This window comes from Dasypus novemcinctus, chromosome 31 (assembly GCF_030445035.2).
Source record: "Dasypus novemcinctus isolate mDasNov1 chromosome 31, mDasNov1.1.hap2, whole genome shotgun sequence".
Lineage (NCBI taxonomy): Eukaryota > Metazoa > Chordata > Mammalia > Cingulata > Dasypodidae > Dasypus > Dasypus novemcinctus.
Genome location: NC_080703.1, coordinates 18,881,700 through 18,900,485, shown reverse-complemented (window position 1 = coordinate 18,900,485; position 18,786 = coordinate 18,881,700). Strand labels below are relative to the sequence as shown.

The following is an 18,786-nucleotide window of genomic DNA, read 5'->3' as shown; positions in this document are numbered from 1 at the left end:
CTCGGAGATTCCGTTTTCGCCCTCTTGATCCAGAGACTTCTGGCTGGGGCCCCCATCTGCGGGCCTCCTTCGGTTTCCTAGATGACTCTGAAGAGCCGGGGGCAGCTTGGGGGCCCTTGGCTGGGCACCGCCAGCCTCCAGCCCCTCTGCAATTCCCAGCGGCCTCCCTCCTCACCTTGCCGGCTTGACCTCCCATCCAGGTGTCTGCCTTCGACATTGAGCCCGCCAGCGGCCAGCTCTGTCCTCTGGGGGAGTGCAGGGTGAGCGTCACCTTCACCGCCGCTCACTGCCAGAGTCTGCAGACAGTCCTGGAGCTGGAGGTGGAAAACGGCGCCTGGAGGTAAGGGGCGGGGGAGCCGTTGCAACAGACTATGCAGATTCATCATTTATTTCTTTATGTTGTGCATAATTATAGATCTATCTAGAGACATTTCCAAATTTTAGAGCATTAATACATGTTTATTCTATTAAACTTGGAAATTTACAGAAAAGAAAATTAAGAAGACCTGTAACCTATTACCCAGAAATAATCCACTAGTTGTGTTATGGAGCATATCCTTCTGATATGTGTGTATGGGTATATGTGTATTTTTTTTTTTTAAGATTTATTTATTTCTCTCCCCTTTTCCCCCCATCCCGGTTGTCTGTTCTCTGTGTCTATTTGCTGCGTCTTCTTCTTTGTCCACTTCTGTTGTTGTCAGCGGCACCGGGAATCTGTGTTTCTTTTTGTTGCGTCATCTTGTTGTGTCAGCTCTCCGTGTGTGCGGCGCCATTCCTGGGCAGGCTGCACTTTCTTTCGCGCTGGGCAGCTCTCCTTACGGGGTGCACTCCTTGCACGTGGGGCTCCCCTACACGGGGGACATCCCTGCGTGGCAGGGCACTCCTTGCGCACATCAGCACTGCGCATGGGCCAGCTCCACACAGGTCAAGGAGGCCCAGAGTTTGAACCTCGGACCTCCCATGTGGTAGACGGATGCCCTAACCACTGGGCCAAGTCCGCCACCTGGGTATTTGTGTATTAATTGTTGTTAGTCTTATAATATGGGAATGGAATAGGATAACCAGAGACTCTCCTTTTTTCACGTAATAATGTATGTGTGTTTTACCATATCATGATATTCTTCTACATCATCACTTATTATTATTGCTTAATATTCTGTAATATGTATGAACCCAAATTTACCTACCCAGTACCATTTTATATACATTTTGATTATTTCTGGTTTTTTGCCATTTTAAATAATGCTGACATAGATATTTTCCTTTTACGCCTTGGCTTCACATTCATGATAACTTCCCAGGGAAGAAAGACTTTGTCTAGGGGTATGTTCATTGTTAAGCTTTTTGATACCCTTTGCCAAATTGCCTTCCCCTGCAAACTGACATAGTGCTATACATCCTCCCAGTAGCAGTGTATGATTATCTACTTGCTGAAGTTTAACCAAACTACATATTATCATTTGTCTTTATCACTGTCAATTTAATAGATGGGTTATGGAAAATAGTTTTCATTTACATTTCATTGATTTTGGCTTTTTGTATTCTTTGAAATGCCAGTTCATTTCTTTTCCACTTTTTCCTTGGGATATTTTTTCCTCCTTACCGATTCATTGTGTGAGATACAAAGACTTTGCCCAGTTTGTCATTTGCCTTTTTAATCTATTTCTAATTTTTATAAAGAAGTTTTAAAATTTATATGGTCAATTCTATCAGCCGTTTCCTTTGTTTTGTGTTTCAAAGGCCTTCCCTACCTAGACATTGGATAAAACAATCACCATTCTTAGCATTCTTTTAAAGTTTCACATTTTAGTTAATTCCTTCATCCATTAGTAATTCGTTTTGATCTTTGAGATAAAGATTTCCTCAAATTGTTATTATCCTAGCATCATCTATGGAACCATCAGTTTGAAAATGCCATCGTTACCTTATATTTAGTTCTTATTTATATGGAATTGGGTCTGTTTCTGGGCTTTCCCTTCGTTCCCTTGATGGGTTTTTAATGGCCTTGTACTTGGCCATTGTTACTGAAATTATTCCTGGTATTTCTGTTTTCCTCGATCTTTCTTTTTCCGGGGGTGGGGGAAGGTACCAGAGATTGAACCGGGGACCTTGTACATGGGAAATAGGTGCTCAACCAGTGAGCTATACCTTGATCTTTTTTTTTTTTTGAGGTACCAGGGCCAGGGATTGAACTTGGGACCTTGTATATGAGAAGATAGCGCTCAACCACTGAGGCCACGTTGGCTCCCCCGAGTTGGTTTTATCACTTGTTTTGCGTGTTGTTTGTTTTTGTCTTTTCAGGAGGAACTGTAAACCAAACCCCGGGCCTCCCATGTGGAAGGCAGGTGCTCAACTGCTTGAGCCACATCCATTGCCGTGGATTTTTTTATTTTTTTAAGATTTATTATTTATTTGTTTCTCTCCCATCCCCCTCAGTTGTCTGCTCTCTGTGTCCATTTGCTGTGTGTTCTTCTGTGACCGCTTCTATCCTTATCAGCAGCACTGGGATTCTCTGTTTCTTTTTTGTTGTGTCATCTTGTGTCAGCTCTCTGTATGTGCAGTGCCTCTCCTGGGCAGGCTGCACTTTCTTTTGCACTGGGCATTTCTCCTTACGGGGCGCACTCCTTGCGCATGGGGCTCCCCTACGCGGGGGACACCCCTGCGTGGCACGGCACTCCTTGCGCGCATCAGCACTGCGCATGGGCCAGCTCCACACGGGTCAAGGAGGCCCGGGGTTTGAACCGCGGACCTCCCATATGGTAGATGGATGCCCTATCCATTGAGCCAAGTCCGCTTCCCTTTTCTTTTTAATTTATGCTTTATTTTGTTTAAAAAGTATTAAAAGTTAGATGTGTTGGTGGAAAACAACTTAGAAGTATATATAACCGTAACTTTCACTTACAATTTTACCTACTCCCTGCTACTACCCCATATCATCCCCTCCCTTGCCAGAGTCTCCACTGTTCAGTAGTGAGGATCTTTCCCGACCGTTTTCTCGGCATATAAAGCACCCACATGTTTTGTCAAAGAAATAGGACTGTTTTATGTTTTTCCTTATCTTTTTTTACATTTCTGATTTACGTGTCTATCTTAGAGAGGTTTCCATGTCAGTACGTACAAGTACTGTTGACGTGGAGGATTACAGTGACTGATTCTCAAGTATTGATCCATTCCTCACACCTGTATGATATCATTTGATAAAGAGAAGTTCTTAATTTGACTGTAACAAATTTATCAAGGTTTTCCACTCCGGTTTGCACTTTTTGAGTTATATTTTTTAAATCCCTCCCTCCACTGAGGTCCTGAAGATAAGCCTCTTATATTTTGTTTCTAAAAGTTTTTGGTTTTAACCTTTTATATTTACATTTGTATTCCATGTGAAATTATCTCTTTTGTACTGCATGAGGTTGGAATCCTATTTAATTTTTTCCCTGTGGCCAACAAATTAGCCTAGTAACATTGAGTGAAAAGCTCACCCTTTCCCTTCACAAACCCAGCCAAATGAGTGTATGCCCTTGCCAACATTTCATATTAATCTTTTTAATGTTGGCTACTTTAGAAGAAAAGTAGTATCTTGTTCTATTGATTTGTGTTTCCTTGATAGCTATAAGTTTGAGAACAATTTCCTATATTGTTGACTCTGTCCTTTCCCTAGTTTATGCTGTATAAACGCCACATCTATGTCACTGACCAGACTAGACTAACTTTACTAAAAGGTGCTGCAGCTCCGCTCCAGGCTGTGGGTGGGATGTGGTCAGATCTACGTGTGGTCTTATTTAGGGCCTAGGCTGAAAATGTCGCCCCTATCTGGGACATAACAGGGCACGGGAGCAAGAGGGTTGGTGGAGACGTGCAGTGTCTCTGTTGTCTCTGCTCACGTGCAGTGGGTGTCACAGCGCACTGCCTTCCGTTGGCCAAGTAAGGCCCGTGGCTGAGCCTGCTACTGGCCGGGGAAGGTACGGCCCAGGGCCTTTGGGTCCCACGGCAGTGCGCGGGCGTCATCCCCGCAGGGCCAGCGTCCCGCGGTAGCACCGTTGACCTCGGGCTGCTGGCAGGTCTCCCATCCCAGCAGCAGGCCCGCCCTATGGGGCCCACGGCCCTGCCCCTCTCACCAGGCGGCAGCTGGACCCGGCTCCTGGGGCCCTTCCTCCCAGGGTCCCCCCACCACAACGGTCTTCGTGCTTCCACACGGGCACGCACGCAGTGCCCTGCCCTCGATGCCCGCACAGGGGTGGCCTTCCCTCGTTCTTCGTGGTGTTGCCTTTGGCTTCTGGGTTGCAGGAGGTCAGAGCCTTGTGCTGCTGTTCAGACTGTCCTGGAGCAATAGCATCCCCAAGACATTGCCCGATAAATGGGCTTCTCAAGGCCCCCCCTTGCCCCCTCCCCGGGTGGTACGGCCAGGCCCGGAGCCTTCTGTTGCACCGACTGCAGGTGCAGAACAGCTGGCTCTCTGCGGGGAAGTCCCGGCTCGCCTCGCTGTGCGGCCGTGGCGGGCACGCTCCCCAGCAGGCGGGCACTCTTGCGTTGCAGCTACCTGCCCGTGTACGCCGAGGTCCAGGAGCCCCACGTGTACCTGCGGAGCAGCCAGGTGGAGATGGGCAGCCTCTACCTGGGCGTGCCCGCGAAGGCGGCCATCACCCTCGTCAATGGCACGCTGCTGCCCACCCGGTTCCAGTGGGGCAAGGTGGGTGAGCCCCCGCCATGCCGGCCCCCGTGACGGGCGATGCACTCCTCCAGGGTTCCTCAGAGCAGGTGCTCCTCTCAGCCTGTCGCTCACTAGAGCGCCAGAGGAGCCGGGCTCCTCAGAGCAGGAGCACGTCTGCGCCCTTCGTCCCTGCCCTACCTCTGGAGAGTTCCTTTTCCCTGCCCGAGAAGGGGTCCCTGGTGAGGACGGCGAAAGGGGGGCAGGTGTGGCGCGAACCACTGAGCGCCTGCTTCCCACACGGGAGGTCCTGGGTTTGGTTTCTAGTGACCCCTAAAAAGAAACTAACAACGCGCAAAAAACAAAATGAGGAAAGCCAAGACAGGGGAGCCGATGTGGCTCCGTGGTTGAGCACCAGCTTCCCACATATGAGGCCCTGGGTTCAATGCCGGGCCCCTGGTACCGCAAAAAAAGGAAAAAAAGGGCAGCTGAAGTCTCCCGGCCACGTAGCCTGTGACTGGCCCATGGAGCTGCTGGGGCCCAGCGAGGCCCAGCCCCTGCGACTGAGGGCCGTGGGAGAGCGAGCCACGGCCGCGGGCGCCAAGGGCAGCTGCCCGCTGCCCCTCCTCGCCCCAGGACTCCCCTGGCGGGCAGAGAGGGCCGTCTGGGGAAGGGGAGGGACAAGGAATGGGCCCCAGGTCCTGTTGGGCGGCCGGTCTGCTGGCCCCACGGAGGTTGAGCAGTGCTGACTGAGCCCCTGGTCTGGACGCCGGCTCCAGGCCTGGGAGCCCAGCAGGTGACATCAGGCCCCCCGCGTGCCTGCCAGCTCCTAGGGCACCAAGCCGTCTTCTGCACAGTGACCGTCTCCCCCAGACACGGCACGCTGGGCCCCAGCGAGGAGCGCCCGTGCACCCTGGAGTTGACCACCCACACCCAGGTGAGCGCGGCAGGAGGGGCCTCAGTGGCTGGGCAGCGCCACAGGGAGGTCCCCCGGCCCTGCTCCTGGTCCCAATGGGGGGATACACTGTATCCGTGTCCCTTCAGGGGACCCCAGGGCAGGGAGCCTGGAGCAGGCCCGGACGTGTCCCAAAACCCACGGGCAGCGCTCAGCCTGGCACTGGCTTTAGCCCTTCCCAGGCCAATCTCTGGGAAGTGCCCAGATTTCCAGTTTTTCCACAGATCCAGAGCAGGGCTCCCGCCCAGGGCAGGTCCTGTGCTGGGTGCTGCTGGGGGCGGCTCACCCTGACCAGATTCCTGCCGGGAGAGCACACATTCTCCCAAGGAGGCCACAGAGCGGCCGCTGGCAGAGCAGGTCTGGCGGCCAGGCCTCGCTGGCTCCCCGCTGTCGTCGTCGTGGGGCGGTCCAACTTCCTCACAGATGCAGGCCGGGGCCCGGTGCTCACCGGCACGCAGGGGCCGTGGACCTTCTCGCACAGCTGAGCCTGCACTCGGGGCGACGGCAGATGGGCCCCGGCCTGGCGCGGAGCAGACCTCGGGGGCACTGGAGTTCTGTGTGTTGGTCTTGTGGAAGGAGTTCCCCGAGTGGAACCCCCACGTGCGCTCTCAGGCTGAGCCGCAGCGGCCTCGCCAGCTTCTCGGGAGCCGCCCCCTGAGGGCTCTGGCCTCGTGTGGCCATGCCCGGAGGCCTGGGACACGCTCAGGCAGCCCTGCTGGGGACAGGGGCGGTGGCCCAGTCCTGAGCCCAGCCCTGAGCCCACCGGAGCAGGGGAGCCCTTGTGGACAGACGGGCCTGGAGAGAGGTGGCGCCGCCAGCGCCCCCTTGGCTGTCGAAGACGGCGGGACCCCCCTCGGGCCCGGGCCCAGGTCCCGCCTGGCGTGACCTGACCCCGGCGGGCTTTGCCTGCAGGACGAGCTGACCGACCTGGCCCTCCCCTGCCACGTGTCAGGCATGAGGAAGTCCCTGGTCCTGGGCATTTCTGGGAAGCCCCAGGGCTTGCACGTGACAGTCACCGTCTCTGAGGGGGCCTGTGACAGCAGGTGAGCCCAGGGCTGGGGCAGGGCTCGCCGCCCCCAACTGGTCCCCGCCTGCCCCGTGGCCCTCGCCCCCTCTGGGAGCACGTCCCTGCCCATCCCCACCCCCTGGGCAGGGTGGTCTCCAGGCCGTCGGGAGAGGGAAGGGGGCAGCTGCTGGCGTTGGGGAGGGTGGGGAAGGTGGGTGAGGCCCTGGGGGGGGCCTGGCCTCGGGCAGCCCCCACTCCCGCCCAGGGTGGCTGTCGGGGCCCGGCTGGGGCGGGCGCGGTGACAGGGGCGGCGCTTTCAGCCCAGAGCCCCCGCCCAGCCCCCCGCCGCCGCTCCGCCTGGACTTCGGCCGCGCCGTGCCGCTGAGGACCCGCGTGACCCGCCAGCTCGTCCTGACCAACCACTCCCCGATACGGACCCCTTTCGCCCTTACCTTTGAGTACTTCGGGAGCCCCCAGCCCCGCGCCAGCCCCCGGAGAAGCCTGTGAGTCTGCCCCCCGCAGAAGCTGTGCGGGGCCGGGCCGTGGGGCGTGCCCTGCGAGCCCGTGTGCGGTGGGGACAGAGGCGGCAGCCAGGCCCCAAGGGGACAGCCTGAGGGAGCATCGCTCCCCCGCCAAGCCCCCGGGTGGGCCTGGGGAGAGGCCCGGCCCCCCGAGGGGAGGCTTCCGACAACCAGGCCACGGCAGGGTGGCCGTGGGGCGTGCGCTCGGGACAGGAAGGGTGCCCGGCTCACCCACGAGGTGGGGCGGGCGCCGCTGTGGACGTGCCTGCGGCGAAGGGCAGAGGCGAGGGGTCGCTGCTTGCCCACCGCTCCCGCGGGGTGTGCCGGAGCCAGCCGGTTCAGGCTCTGTGCAAGGCTGCGGCCTGACCCGGCCCCACTGGAGTCTACACCGCAGAAACCGGCCAGCGCTACAAATTAGGCCTTTGCTTTTCATTTTCCTTCTCGAGACCAGTTTCTCAGCCCACCCGGGCACACCTCCTCCCAGCCTGGTCCCATAAGGCAGGGAGCCCCCCTTCAAGTATGACAGCCCTGGAGGGGGGGAGCCATCAGCAAGTTCTGAGCCAGGAACTTCCCTCTAGCAACGTTATGTGACCTGCCGCTGGGCAGACGGCAGCAGGGTCCTGGGCGTGGAGAAGGCTGGCAAGAGGCGGGAAGCTGGCCGGGGCTTGTGTCCAGGGACACGGGGCCGCGGGCCTGGTGGCCACCCTGCTCCAGGGCCTTCCTGGGCAGTGCCTGGGCTGTGAGGGGCCCGCAGGTGGGCCGCTTCGGGCCGCTGGTGAGGGCGCAGCGGGAGCCAAGACTAGAGAAGGAGCGGGAGAGGAGAGCTGAGCAGCCCGGCCCTGGGACCGGCCGGCAGGGTCACTGCCTCGGCTGGGAGTCCGGCGGGGCGTTGGGTGCCATGCGAGGTGGCTCGGGCCTTGGGAAGGTCTCGAAGGCCTGATGCGCTCTCTGTGTCTCCATGTCGTAAAGGCCGGACTTGCCCCCGGCCCTGCTGAAAATGGCCCGGATTCAAGCGCGCCTGGCCCTGCGAGAGCAGCTGGGTAAGAGCCCCCGGGGGGGGCTGCCGTGCCCAGAGCTGGGCCCCCGTGGGCTCCTGAGGACGTGGGCTGGTGGCCCGGCGAGCGGGACAGGGACCCGAGCGCCCGCCGCCTGTCACTTCTAGCCGAGGTCCCGGAGGTGGCCGTGGCCGTCGGCCTGTCAGGGCCCCTCTCAGTGAGGCCGCTCCCCCCGAAGTCCCACCGCGTGGGCACAGGGCCCAGACCTGGTTCGGGTGGGACGTTTCCTCGGGGTGCTGGCCTCTCCGGGGGCAAGAGGCTGGCCAGGCAGGCTCTCGAGCCAGCTGGCCCTCGGGCTCGGGCTCGGGCTCGCAGGCGGAGGGCACGTCCAGCCTGACCACGGCAAGCCTGCTGCCGCCTGCGGGTTTGCTGCCACCCTGGGGTCCCGACCCCACGCTCCCGATCCTCCCTCAGATTTTATGGAGAGCATGCTGTCTCACGGGAAAGGAGCCGCCTTCTTTTCCCACGTGTCCCAGGGCACCCTGGGGGCCTACCAGAAGCTCCGCATCGACCTCACGGGCTGCGCAAACATGTGGGGCGAGTACTGGGACAACCTCGTCTGCACGGTGAGGGCACCAGGCAGGCAGGGGCCTGGGGTGGGCGCAGGGGGAGCCTGACCCCAACCGCACCGTTAGGTGCTCTCCCAGCCCTTCCCTCTCAGCTCTCGCTGCTAAAGGGCGATGCCCACCAGGCGTGGGGGGGTGTTCCCATCGGCAGGACCTCGGGGTCCAAGGCGGGACAGTTCAGGTGTGGAGGGGCTCCTCGTGAGCAGTGGAACCTTCCGCAGCTTTTCCCACGGGGCGCGGGGTGCGGGGCTGGGAGCGCCCTGAGCAGGGAAAGGGGCGGGGACCTGGGCGTAGGGCGGGGACAGCCCCAGCCCCCTCAGCCGGCTGGAGCCCCTGCCGCGAGGGGGTCCTGTGTGGCCCACGGTATGGTGGAGCAGCCAGGGGCGTCAGACAGCGGGCGAGGCCTGCAAGGAGACGCGCGTTCTCCTACAGCGCCTAGTTACTGTGCAGAAGATATCGCGAACTGTGGACTCTAGTAGATATTTGCTTTAGATTGTTTGAATTATGTATGACATAGGGTTGATCACCTTAATATACAGAATTCTTGAACAGTAAGGGAAGACAGCATCTTAGGGGGTAAATGGTTTGAATTGGCAGATCACAGAAAGACAAATACAAATGTCCAATATGTCAACATCACTGGTCATTAAAGAAATGCAAATTAAAGTAGCAATGAAATACTAGTTTTTGTCAGATTTGCAGTTTAAAGGCGGGAGAAGGTGCAGGCAGGGGAGACTGTGAATGGATCCTAGCCCCCCGGGGACACTTCTGGGATGTTTTGGAATGCACATTTAAAGTTTCCTTCAGAAAAGAAGTGAATCTTGTACAAAAAACTTCATTCTCAGCTTTGTTTATAGTACAAAAAAGAAGCAACCTGAGCATCTTTATTCTCCAATAGAGGATTAGAGGAAAATATTGAGATGCATCCATACGTTGGAATTCTCTAGAGCCCTTTAAATAATGCTGTGAATCTCTTAACAAAATTATTTATCTTATATTGTTAAGAGAAAAGAGAAGACTGCCAAAAAAAAGAAAGCATGTCCAGTATTCTTCCCATTTACATATTATGTGTTTGAAGCACACAAAAGGAAGTCTGGACAGTTGTACACTAAAATGTTGAGTCATGCTGGGAGGGTAGAAGTAGGAGTGAGGATCCTACCCTGTATTTTAAATTAAGAAAAAACACAAGTATTTATTACTTATTATTATTGGAGAAAAAAACAATATTCTTTCCATTGAAAAAAAACACAAACATGTGATAGCATGGGCCACGAGAGGCCCAAGGGTCGTGGCAGGAGAGCTGGCGTCCGGCTGGAGAGCTGTGCAGACGGCGGCTGGAGTGGGATAGCAGCGGTGGAGGGGAGGGGCAGCCCCAGGCCTCTGGGGCCTAGAGCGGGCACCAGGCGGTGGCACCGGCTCCGGAGCTGCCGGGCTGGCAGAGGAGCAGGGGCCTTGCCCCGCGTGGCGGCTGTGACAGGAGGGACGGGGGCTGGCGTGTGTCGGCAGGTGGGGGACCAGCTGCTGGCCGTCATCCCGGTGCACATGGAGGCCGTGGGCTGCCCCGTCAGCTCCCAGAGGAGCACCTGCTACACGCCCGCGCAGCGCCAGGAGCCCATCGTCAGGTGCCCACCTGCGGCCGCTGCCTCCGCCCCCCACAGCCCCCGAAACCCTCCGGCCCGGGCTGCCCACGCCGGCTCGCTGCTCCCCAGCTGGGCCGGAGCCTTTTGGGGCCCCCCAGCACGGAGGCGCCAGGGCTGGGCTGACCTGCAGAAGGCACGTCGGGGACGGCTCAGGGGAGCCCTGGGGGGCCGGCGGTGGCCAGCAGCCCGTGTGGCCTGAGGGGGTGCCAGACCGGGCCCCCTGGCCCCCACGAGCTGGGGCGAGTCCAGCGGGCCCAGCAGGGGGAGCAGCCCGGCTCCCAGCCCCGGGGCACTGCCGGGGCAGGCGGGGCTCCCCCTGCCCTCCACCCCCTCCCCGATGGCGGCTGTGCTGAGCCGGCCCCCCCGCAGGTTCAGCACTCAGCTCTCGGGAGGAGACACAGTCACCCGGGTGCTCCGCCTGAAGAACTCCAGCCCCTGCGGTGAGGCGCTCCCCGGGGAGCAGGTGCCCCCCCCGCAGGCCGGGGATCGCGAGCCGGGCGGGCGGGACGCAGGCCCGGGAGGCGGTGAGGGCCCCAGAGTCCAGGGGGCCTGCGGGCCGAGGGGACAGGCGACCGAGCCGGCCCTGGAGGACAGGGCTTGCCTGGCACCCTCCTCCCGGGGCGGGGGGGCCGCGGCAGCTGCCTTCCCAGTGGTTTGGTGCAGGGGTGCAGTCTCCCGTGCCCCCCGGAGGATCCGAGCTACGTGCCAGGGCCTGGGCGCGGTGCTGGGCCCCAGGGGGTCGGGGCGCCCATCCTGGCGGGGGGCAGACCTGGCCGGGGGCTTGAGGGACTCCAGCCCGGCTTCCCTGGGGGGCGCCGTTGCCACCGAGTCCAGGGCCTGGGCGCGGGCTGGCCTGAGGAGAGTGCTGGGCAGCGAGGAGAACCCCCACCGCTCAGGGGCCCGCGGGCGGCCGCGCGCCGGGGGACTCCCCCCAGGCCAGGTGGGGGCACCTAAGGCATCCTGCAGTGTCGCTGGGAGCACGGCCGGGGCGCGGCCGTTTTTCAGGTTCCTCAGTGATTCCATGTGCAGGCAGGGTCGAGGCCTGCTGCTCTGTGGGCTTGCTTGTTTTGTTGTTGTTTTATTTCTCTCCCTTCTCTCCATTGCTCTCTGTCCACTCACTGTGTATTCTTCTGTGTCCACTTGTATTCTTGTCAGCGGCACCAGGAATCTGTGTCTCTTTTTGTTGCATCATCTTGTTGTGTCAGGTCTCCGTGTGTGTGGTGCCATTCCTGGGCAGGCTGCACTTCCTTTTGCGCTGGGCGGCTCTCCTTACGGGGTGCACTCCTTGCGCGTGGGGCTCCCTTATGCGGGAACACCCCTGCGTGGCACAGCACTCCTTGCACGCATCAGCACTGTGCACGGGCCAGCTCCACACGGGTCAAGGAGGCCCGGGGTTTGAACCGTGAACCTCCCATGTGGTAGACGGACGTTCTATCAGTTGAGCCAAATCTGCTTCCCTTGCTTGTTTTTATTTTAAATCTAGTAGCACTGCGATTTTGAAGGAGTAAATTGAAACCCACTACCATACTCCCATCTGAGTGAAGTTCTCCTTGCATTTGCACTTTGGCTTTCTGCTTTCACCTGCCCTGGTGTCAGATGCATTTGAGTGTTGGGTCTTCTCCACCAAGTAGGCCTTCTGTCATCCGATTGTTTTCCTCTTGGCCCCCTTTAGAGCTTTCAACCTTAAATCCCCCATGCCTCATAGTAACATTGCTACCCCCTGATATTTTCTGAATGGTATTTGCCTGGTACCACTTTGCCCATCCCTCTCTCTTCACCCTTTATTGTATTTTTTTTTAACACTAGAGCTGAGTTTTTTGAAAACCCAATCTAACATGGTTTTTAAATTTTTTTTAATTTTTTATTTTTTATTTATTCCCCTCCCCTCCCCCGGTTGTCTGTTTTCTGTGTCTTTTTGCTGCGTCTTGTTTCTTTGTCCACTTCTGTTGTCATCAGCAGCACGGGAAGTGTGGGCGGCACCATTCCTCGGCAGGCTGCTCCCTCCTTCGCGCTGGGTGGCTCTCCTTAGAGGCGCACTCCTTGCGCGTGGGGCTCCCCTACGCGGGGGACACCCCTGTGTGGCACGGCACTCGTTGCGCGCATCAGCACTGCGCATGGGCCAGCTCCACACGGGCCAAGGAGGCCCGGGGTTTGAACCGCGGACCTCCCATGTGGTAGACAGACGCCCTAACCACTGGGCCAAAGTTCGTTTCCCGGTTTTTTTTTTTAAGTTTTATTTTATTTATTTCTCTCTCCTCCCTCCCCACCCCCCCATTGTCTGCTCTGTGTCCATTTGCTGTGTGTTCTTCTGTGTCCACTTGCATTCTTCTCATGCAGCACTGGGAAACTCTGTTGTTTTTTTGTGGCGTCATCTTGCTGCACCAGCTCCATGTGTGCTGCACCAGCTCTCCAGCTACTCTTGGGCAGGCTGTGCTTTTTTCACGTGGGGTGGCTCTCCTTGCGGCACACCCCTACGCAGGGGCGCCCCTGCGTGGCACAGCACTCCTTGCACGTGGCAGCACTGCACGTGAGCCAGCTCATCACGTGGGTCAGGAGGCCCTGGGGATCAAACCCTGGACCCTCCATATGGTAGGTGGATGCTCTATCCGTTGAGCCACGTCCTCTTCCCCCAACATGTTCTTTTAGTGGATAGTTCAGTGAACTCATAAATTTCTTTCATCTTATTCTATGATTCCTTTTACTTTTTATTTTCCTAGTTTCCTCTTTTTGTTGATTTGATCACGTTAACATTTATCCTATGTTCCCTTTGTTTATTTTGGAACTTCTCTTCTACTTTCCTTTTCTTTAACGGTTGCCATCCCTTTCTCGGGGGCACATCATCAGATGCACATTTTTTTATCTTTCCTTGAAAGTGACATTATCCATTACTTCCAAGTATGGAGGACATGGGTGAACTTGGCGAGAGCAGTTTTGGTGGGTGTAAGAGGCAGATGCCAGGTAACAAGCATAACAAGATCAGTAGCTGCGGGGCTGCATTCCCCAGGACCGAGCCCAGAGGCTGGCAGCACAAGTTTTCAGTAAATCCAATGTGGAACTGAGATGAGGAGGGGAGATGACTCCTAGGAGCTTGCTGAGAAGGGGAGCAGAGCAGGTGGACACTGGAGGGGGTTGGTCGTTTGTTTGATGGAAGCTCGTTCCTGGAGGGGGAGACCTGAACTCGTTGAACTGCTGTTGGGAAGCAGCCAGAGCTGCGGGTCTGGTGAGAGAGGGAGGAGATGCTGGACGTGCTGGTGTCCAAGAAGGCAGTGGTGGGCTGAAGGCAGGAGAGAAGAGGAAGGGGCAGAGGCGCCGGCAGATGTGTCATGTGGGGCCTTCCCAACTAGGGGGCTATGGGGAGAGCTGTCCACCCTTTGAGCATCACCGAGGCAGATGGAGGGGTCCCTGCAGAGCAAGGAAGGCTTGACATCGTCGTGGTGCAGCTTGGGAGGGAGAGGTGACTGGGAGCCGTGGAGCGTCAGGCCGTGTGGGCCCCGTTTAGGCTGGGGACAGACTTAGGGGAGTAGTGATGTGCTTGGCTTGGGGGATTTTCCCAGTTCAGTTCTTCTAGGGTTAGGTTTTGCCAGGGGAGTCGAAGGATGGCGTGGGGCAAGGGGAGAGATGAAGATCCTGGGATGTTGGCAAGTCAGAGGGTCAAAGGGCAGCCCCCAGAGCCTAGCCCAGCTAGGGAAGGAAGTGGAAGTGGATGGGGGCTGATGGGCAGAGAGAGAAGGTAGGGGTACAGGGGCTGGGGGCCCGGGGAGGCCAGCGAACCAGCCAGAAAGAGAGGAGGCTGTGGGGAGAGAGGTCCCTGGCGGTGCCCTTGAGGAGGAGTGCTGCAGGTGATAGAGCCAGACGGCATAAGCCTGAAAAAAATTGTTGAGACAAGAAAAGTTATCTGGGGAAGCGGGTTTGCTCAATGGATAGAGTGTCAGCCTACCATGTGGGAGGTCCAGGGTTCAAACCCAGGGCTTCTTGACCCTTGTGGAGCTGGTCCATGTGCAGTGCTGATGCGCGCAAGGAGTGCCGTGCCACGTAGAGGTATCTCCCACATAGGGGAGCCCCATGCACAAGGAGGGCACCCTGTAAGGAGAGATGCCCCGTGTGAAAAAAGTGCAGCCTGCCCAGGAGCGGGGCCTCACACACGGAGAGCTGATGCAGCAAGATGATGCAACAAAAAAGACACATTCCCAGTGCTGCTGACAAGAATAGAAGCAGGCACAGGAGAACACACAGTGAATGGACACAGAGAGCAGACAACTGGGGGGGGGGGGGTGAAGCGGGGAAGGGAAGAGAAATAAATAAAAAATAAATCTTTATTTTTAAAAAGTTATCTAGAAGTGGCATTAGTGAGGAAGCAAGGCAGCCCCTACCCGCGTAGCAGGGCGTCTGCTGGAGGGCTGCAGGGAGGTGGGCGCAGGGGAGGGCTGTCCCGCCTCCTGCCTTACTCCCCCCAGCCCTGCTGCCTGCCGCAGACATCCGCCTGGACTGGGAGACCTACACGCCGGAGGACAGGGAGGACCGGCTGGTGGAGTTGCTGGTGTTCTACGGGCCACCTTTCCCACTGCGGGACCCCGCGGGGAATGAGCTCGCAGGCCCCGAGACCCCCGAGAGCAGCAACGTGCCCGGGTCTCCAAGTCCCTCGGACGAGTCGCCAGCGTCCCGTTCTGTGAGCAGGGCCGGCGGGTGGCAGGGCCGCAGGGTGGCAGGGCCGCGGGGTGGCAGGGCCGCAGAGGGCCGCCGCGGCGCGGGCGCGGGCGCGGGCCGGCGGCCGGCGGCGTCAGGGACTCCTCCCCGCAGCCCGCGGGCAGCTCCGGCGCCGGCGAGGGCGCGGCGCAGGTCGTCTGGGTCACCCTGCAGGAGCACGAGGGCGTGCCGTCGCAGCGCCCCTACTCCGTCAGCCCGCGGCAGGTGGTGAGTGCGCGGGCGGGCGCCCCCTGCGCCGCTGGCCCGGCCGGGGCTGAGGCGCCGCGTCCCGCCAGGTGGTGCCCGCGGGGGGCAGCAGTGCCCTCAGCGTCTCCTTCAGCCCCGCGGTCCTCGGGCCCGACGTCCTGGGCAAGGTGGAGTGCGTTGGCTACGCCCTGGGCTTCCTGAGCCTGGACAGCGAGGTGAGCGCGCCCGCCCGGGACCGCGCCACCCCGCCACCCCGCCCCGGGGGGCCCGCCAGTGACGGGGCGTGCGCCCGCAGGCGGAGAGGGAGCTGCCCGGGCGGCGGCGGCGCCCGCAGGCCCTGGCCGTGCCGCCCCTGCGGCTGGAGCTGCACGGCTACGTGAGGCCCGCGGGGTGAGTGTGCAGCCCTGGAGAGCTGCGCTCGGAGGTCTCGGCCCCCCCCCCCCCCCGAGGGGCCCGGGGGGGGCTCCTGGGAAGGGCTCTTTGGGGGGACCCTGGGGGAGACCCTGGGGAGGGCTGGGGGGGGCTCTAATTGGGCCCCGGGGGGTCTCCGGGGAGGGGCCCTGGGAGGGCTCTGGGGGGACCCTGGGGGGTGGGCGCTGGGTAGGGCCCTGGGGGCCGTGGTGCAGGCAAGGGAGGGAGAAGCTAGCGGGGCCGGGCAGCAGTGCACGGGCGGTGCCGAGGCCCGGCCAGGCCAGCGGAGCGTGTGGCGGCAGGCTGAGCGTGGAGCTGGACAGCAGTGGCCGCGTGGAGTTCCGGCACCAGGCCAGCGAGCTTATCCCTGAGCAGCCCTGCGCGGGGGTAAGTGCGCACCCCTGCCCCGCAGGCCAACCCGGCCCCTCCGGGCACTCGCCTCAGTCTGGATGCTGTTGCCCAGGTGCTGAGCGAGCTGGTGGCCGTGCGGCGCCTGAAGCTGACCAACACCACGGAGATCCCGCACTCCTTCCGGCTCCTGGTCCCCAGACCCTTCTCGGTCTCTCACGACGGGGCTGGCCTGGGCCACAGCCAGGGGCGCCAGCGTGCAGAGGAGGCAGCAGCGCCCAGCAGGCAGCTGGTGCTGCACCCGCAGGAGAACATGCTGGTGAGTGGGTGTGGCGGGCACAGTCCCAGGCTGGCCAGCTGCTTCCCAGCACGCCCCTCTGCACACCGCACGCTGCCACGCACAGCCCAGCAGGTGGGCACGGACGCAGGGCGCAGGCCCTCTGCACCACACTCGCACTCCCCTGCCCCAGAAGCCCCCTGCCGACCTGGTCAAGGCGAGGCGGTGCTGGGGACACACACACCCCACTCGGGGTGTCTGAGTGCTGGCTCAGGTGGCTCCAGACAGCTCGCCGTGGCCTGCCACAAACGCGAGGTGCGCCCCCCCTCCTGCCAGGACGCCAGTGGTTAGAGCCGCAGCACCGGGCACCTGTGTTCTAAGGCGCGTGGACTGAGCACAAAGCGGTTCCGTGCTGGCTGGTGCAGGCACAGCCCTGGCTGCATAGTGGGCTCCAGTGTGGACAGACGGACAGCTGGGTTGTCCCACCTCCTCTTCTTTCAGAGCCCCTCCCACTCCTGAGGGCTTCCCCTAGGCTGGCGCCCCCCTCACCCTGCACGCCCGCCCTCCAGTGCAGCCAGTCTCTCCTAAAATGCATGTTCAGCTGAGCCAGGGCCTGTGGTGAATGGTGGGACTGCAGGCGGGCTACAAGGTAGCCCCTTCCCCCAAGGAATGGGGGCAGGTCTGCAGCCGAAGGACGGGCGCCCTTGACCTATGTAGCATTTGCTTCCTTCTTCAAAAGGGTGGACTAAGGGGAAGCCCCAAAGCACAGCCACAGGCCCCAGGGTTAGTAATAGGCATTTAAGTATCGGTGGGCAGCCCTGGGGGGGGGGTCCACAGGTGCCCACAGGACATCCCGTAATGGCCCTGCCTCCCGCCCTGCTGCCACTAGCAGGGTCCTGGGCACAGGGTGCTGGCAGTGCTGGTGGAGTGAACGCAGCAGACAGGGAGCTGGGCGGCGGGGCAGGGGCCGGGCTGCTTGCCTGCCTGCTGGGGGCAGCCGGGACCACAGGCCGTGGGTCCACGGGGGAAGCCGCCACCCGCCTTCAGCCGGCCCATCTGCTCAGGTGAACGTGTCCTTCGCGCTCTCGCTGGAGCTGCTCTCCTACCAGAAGCTACCCGCCGACCAGATGCTGCCCGGCGTGGCCATCCAGCAGCACGCCCACGGGGAGAAGGAGATGGTGTTCACGCAGAACCTGCTGCTGGAGCACGCCAACCAGACCACGCAGGCGAGTCGCAGGCCTGTGCCGGCCGGGAGGGTGGAGCCCGGCCGGACCCCGTTCTGGAGGGTCTCAGGGCACACCCAGGAGGGCCCTCAAAAGTAACACCAGCCTGGCCCCTACCCTGAGGTCCAGTCTGCACTGGAAGAGGGTCTTGCATACAGAGTGCAGAGCCAAGTGAGTGCCTGTAGGATGGGAAACCAGGGAAGGCTCCCTGGAGGTGGCAACACGCGCAGACATTTCTAGTTGAGAGACGGAAACCACCCTGAAAGTCAGGCAGAGGGGGCAGCCTGTGGTGGCATGGAGGCAGCGAGCGCAAAGCCTTCGACACCAGGCACGCCCCATGGGCCTAGACTGTGGCATGGCGGCTCAGCCGCAGGGGGCTGGAGAGGCCTGCTGGGAGGTGCAGGGAAGGAGAGGACGGCCGAGGGCAGGGCACCAGAGACGCCAGGAGGAGGGGAGCAGAAGACACAGGAGAGTGTTGGCCTGGGCCAGGCCGTGAAGCAGTGCCCATGGGTGACGCTGCAGCCGCCAAGGGCTGGGAGGCCAGGGCTGAGGGACAAGGTGGTCTGGGCCGTGGGGTCCCGGAGGAGGAGGGCAGGAAGGAAGGCAGCTCATCTGGGGAGCAGGAGCCGGAGCCTGACCTGGGCGAGGGCGGCGGCGCCAGTGGAGGGAGACAGCGCCTCCCCGGTTCACGGGCACCCGCTGCGGGGGACCCGGGGCTCGCCTTGGAGGGCCCCGTCCAGCAGCGCAGGAGGGCCCCCTGGCCTGCCCCCGCAGGTGGTGCCCCTGCGGGCCACGGTGGCCGTGCCCGAGCTGCAGCTGTCCACCAGCTGGGTGGACTTCGGGGTGTGCTTTGTGAATCAGAGGCAGCTCCGTGAGGTCTACCTGATGAACCTGAGTGGCTGCCAGAGCTACTGGGCCGTGCTGATGGGTACGTGGCACCCGCTGGCCCCTCTCCCCAGGGGCCCTCACCTGGGGATTCCAGGGTGGCCAGGCCCAAGCGGCCACCTGCCCCGTGGTGCTGGGCGGGACCAGGGGTGCGCACCTGCAGAAGCGCGGGCCTGGGGGCGGAGACGGCGGCAGCTGCCTGTCCGTGTGCCCTCCCATACCCCCTGCAGGCCAGCAAGAGCCCGCCCAGGACACAGCAGCCTTTGGGGTGTCCCCGAGCAGCGGGCTGCTGGAGGCGCGGCAGGTGAACGCGCCCCCAGCTTCCGTCACCCTGCAGGTTTTCTTCACTGCCAGGTATGGCCCCCCC

General features: G+C 60.5%; 1 protein-coding gene across 3 annotated transcripts in view; it reads left to right on the top strand.

Annotated features, from left to right (window-relative positions):
• Nucleotides 1-18,786, top strand: part of DLEC1 (DLEC1 cilia and flagella associated protein) — an 82,995-nt gene that overhangs the window by 63,762 nt on the left and 447 nt on the right. For 2 of the 3 annotated variants that reach the window (XM_058290643.2, XM_058290641.2), the window contains 18 exons: nucleotides 201-340; nucleotides 4,531-4,684; nucleotides 5,469-5,579; nucleotides 6,510-6,640; nucleotides 6,924-7,106; nucleotides 8,094-8,164; nucleotides 8,594-8,745; nucleotides 10,252-10,367; nucleotides 10,755-10,825; nucleotides 14,858-15,051; nucleotides 15,183-15,296; nucleotides 15,365-15,490; nucleotides 15,571-15,665; nucleotides 15,989-16,073; nucleotides 16,150-16,353; nucleotides 17,376-17,537; nucleotides 18,309-18,462; nucleotides 18,650-18,773. In XM_058290643.2, the coding sequence (XP_058146626.1) occupies nucleotides 201-340; nucleotides 4,531-4,684; nucleotides 5,469-5,579; nucleotides 6,510-6,640; nucleotides 6,924-7,106; nucleotides 8,094-8,164; nucleotides 8,594-8,745; nucleotides 10,252-10,367; nucleotides 10,755-10,825; nucleotides 14,858-15,051; nucleotides 15,183-15,296; nucleotides 15,365-15,490; nucleotides 15,571-15,665; nucleotides 15,989-16,073; nucleotides 16,150-16,353; nucleotides 17,376-17,537; nucleotides 18,309-18,462; nucleotides 18,650-18,773 (2,387 nt within the window). The remainder of the gene's footprint in view (nucleotides 1-200; nucleotides 341-4,530; nucleotides 4,685-5,468; nucleotides 5,580-6,509; nucleotides 6,641-6,923; nucleotides 7,107-8,093; nucleotides 8,165-8,593; nucleotides 8,746-10,251; nucleotides 10,368-10,754; nucleotides 10,826-14,857; nucleotides 15,052-15,182; nucleotides 15,297-15,364; nucleotides 15,491-15,570; nucleotides 15,666-15,988; nucleotides 16,074-16,149; nucleotides 16,354-17,375; nucleotides 17,538-18,308; nucleotides 18,463-18,649; nucleotides 18,774-18,786) is intronic. The other variant, XM_058290642.1, reaches the window with a different exon arrangement.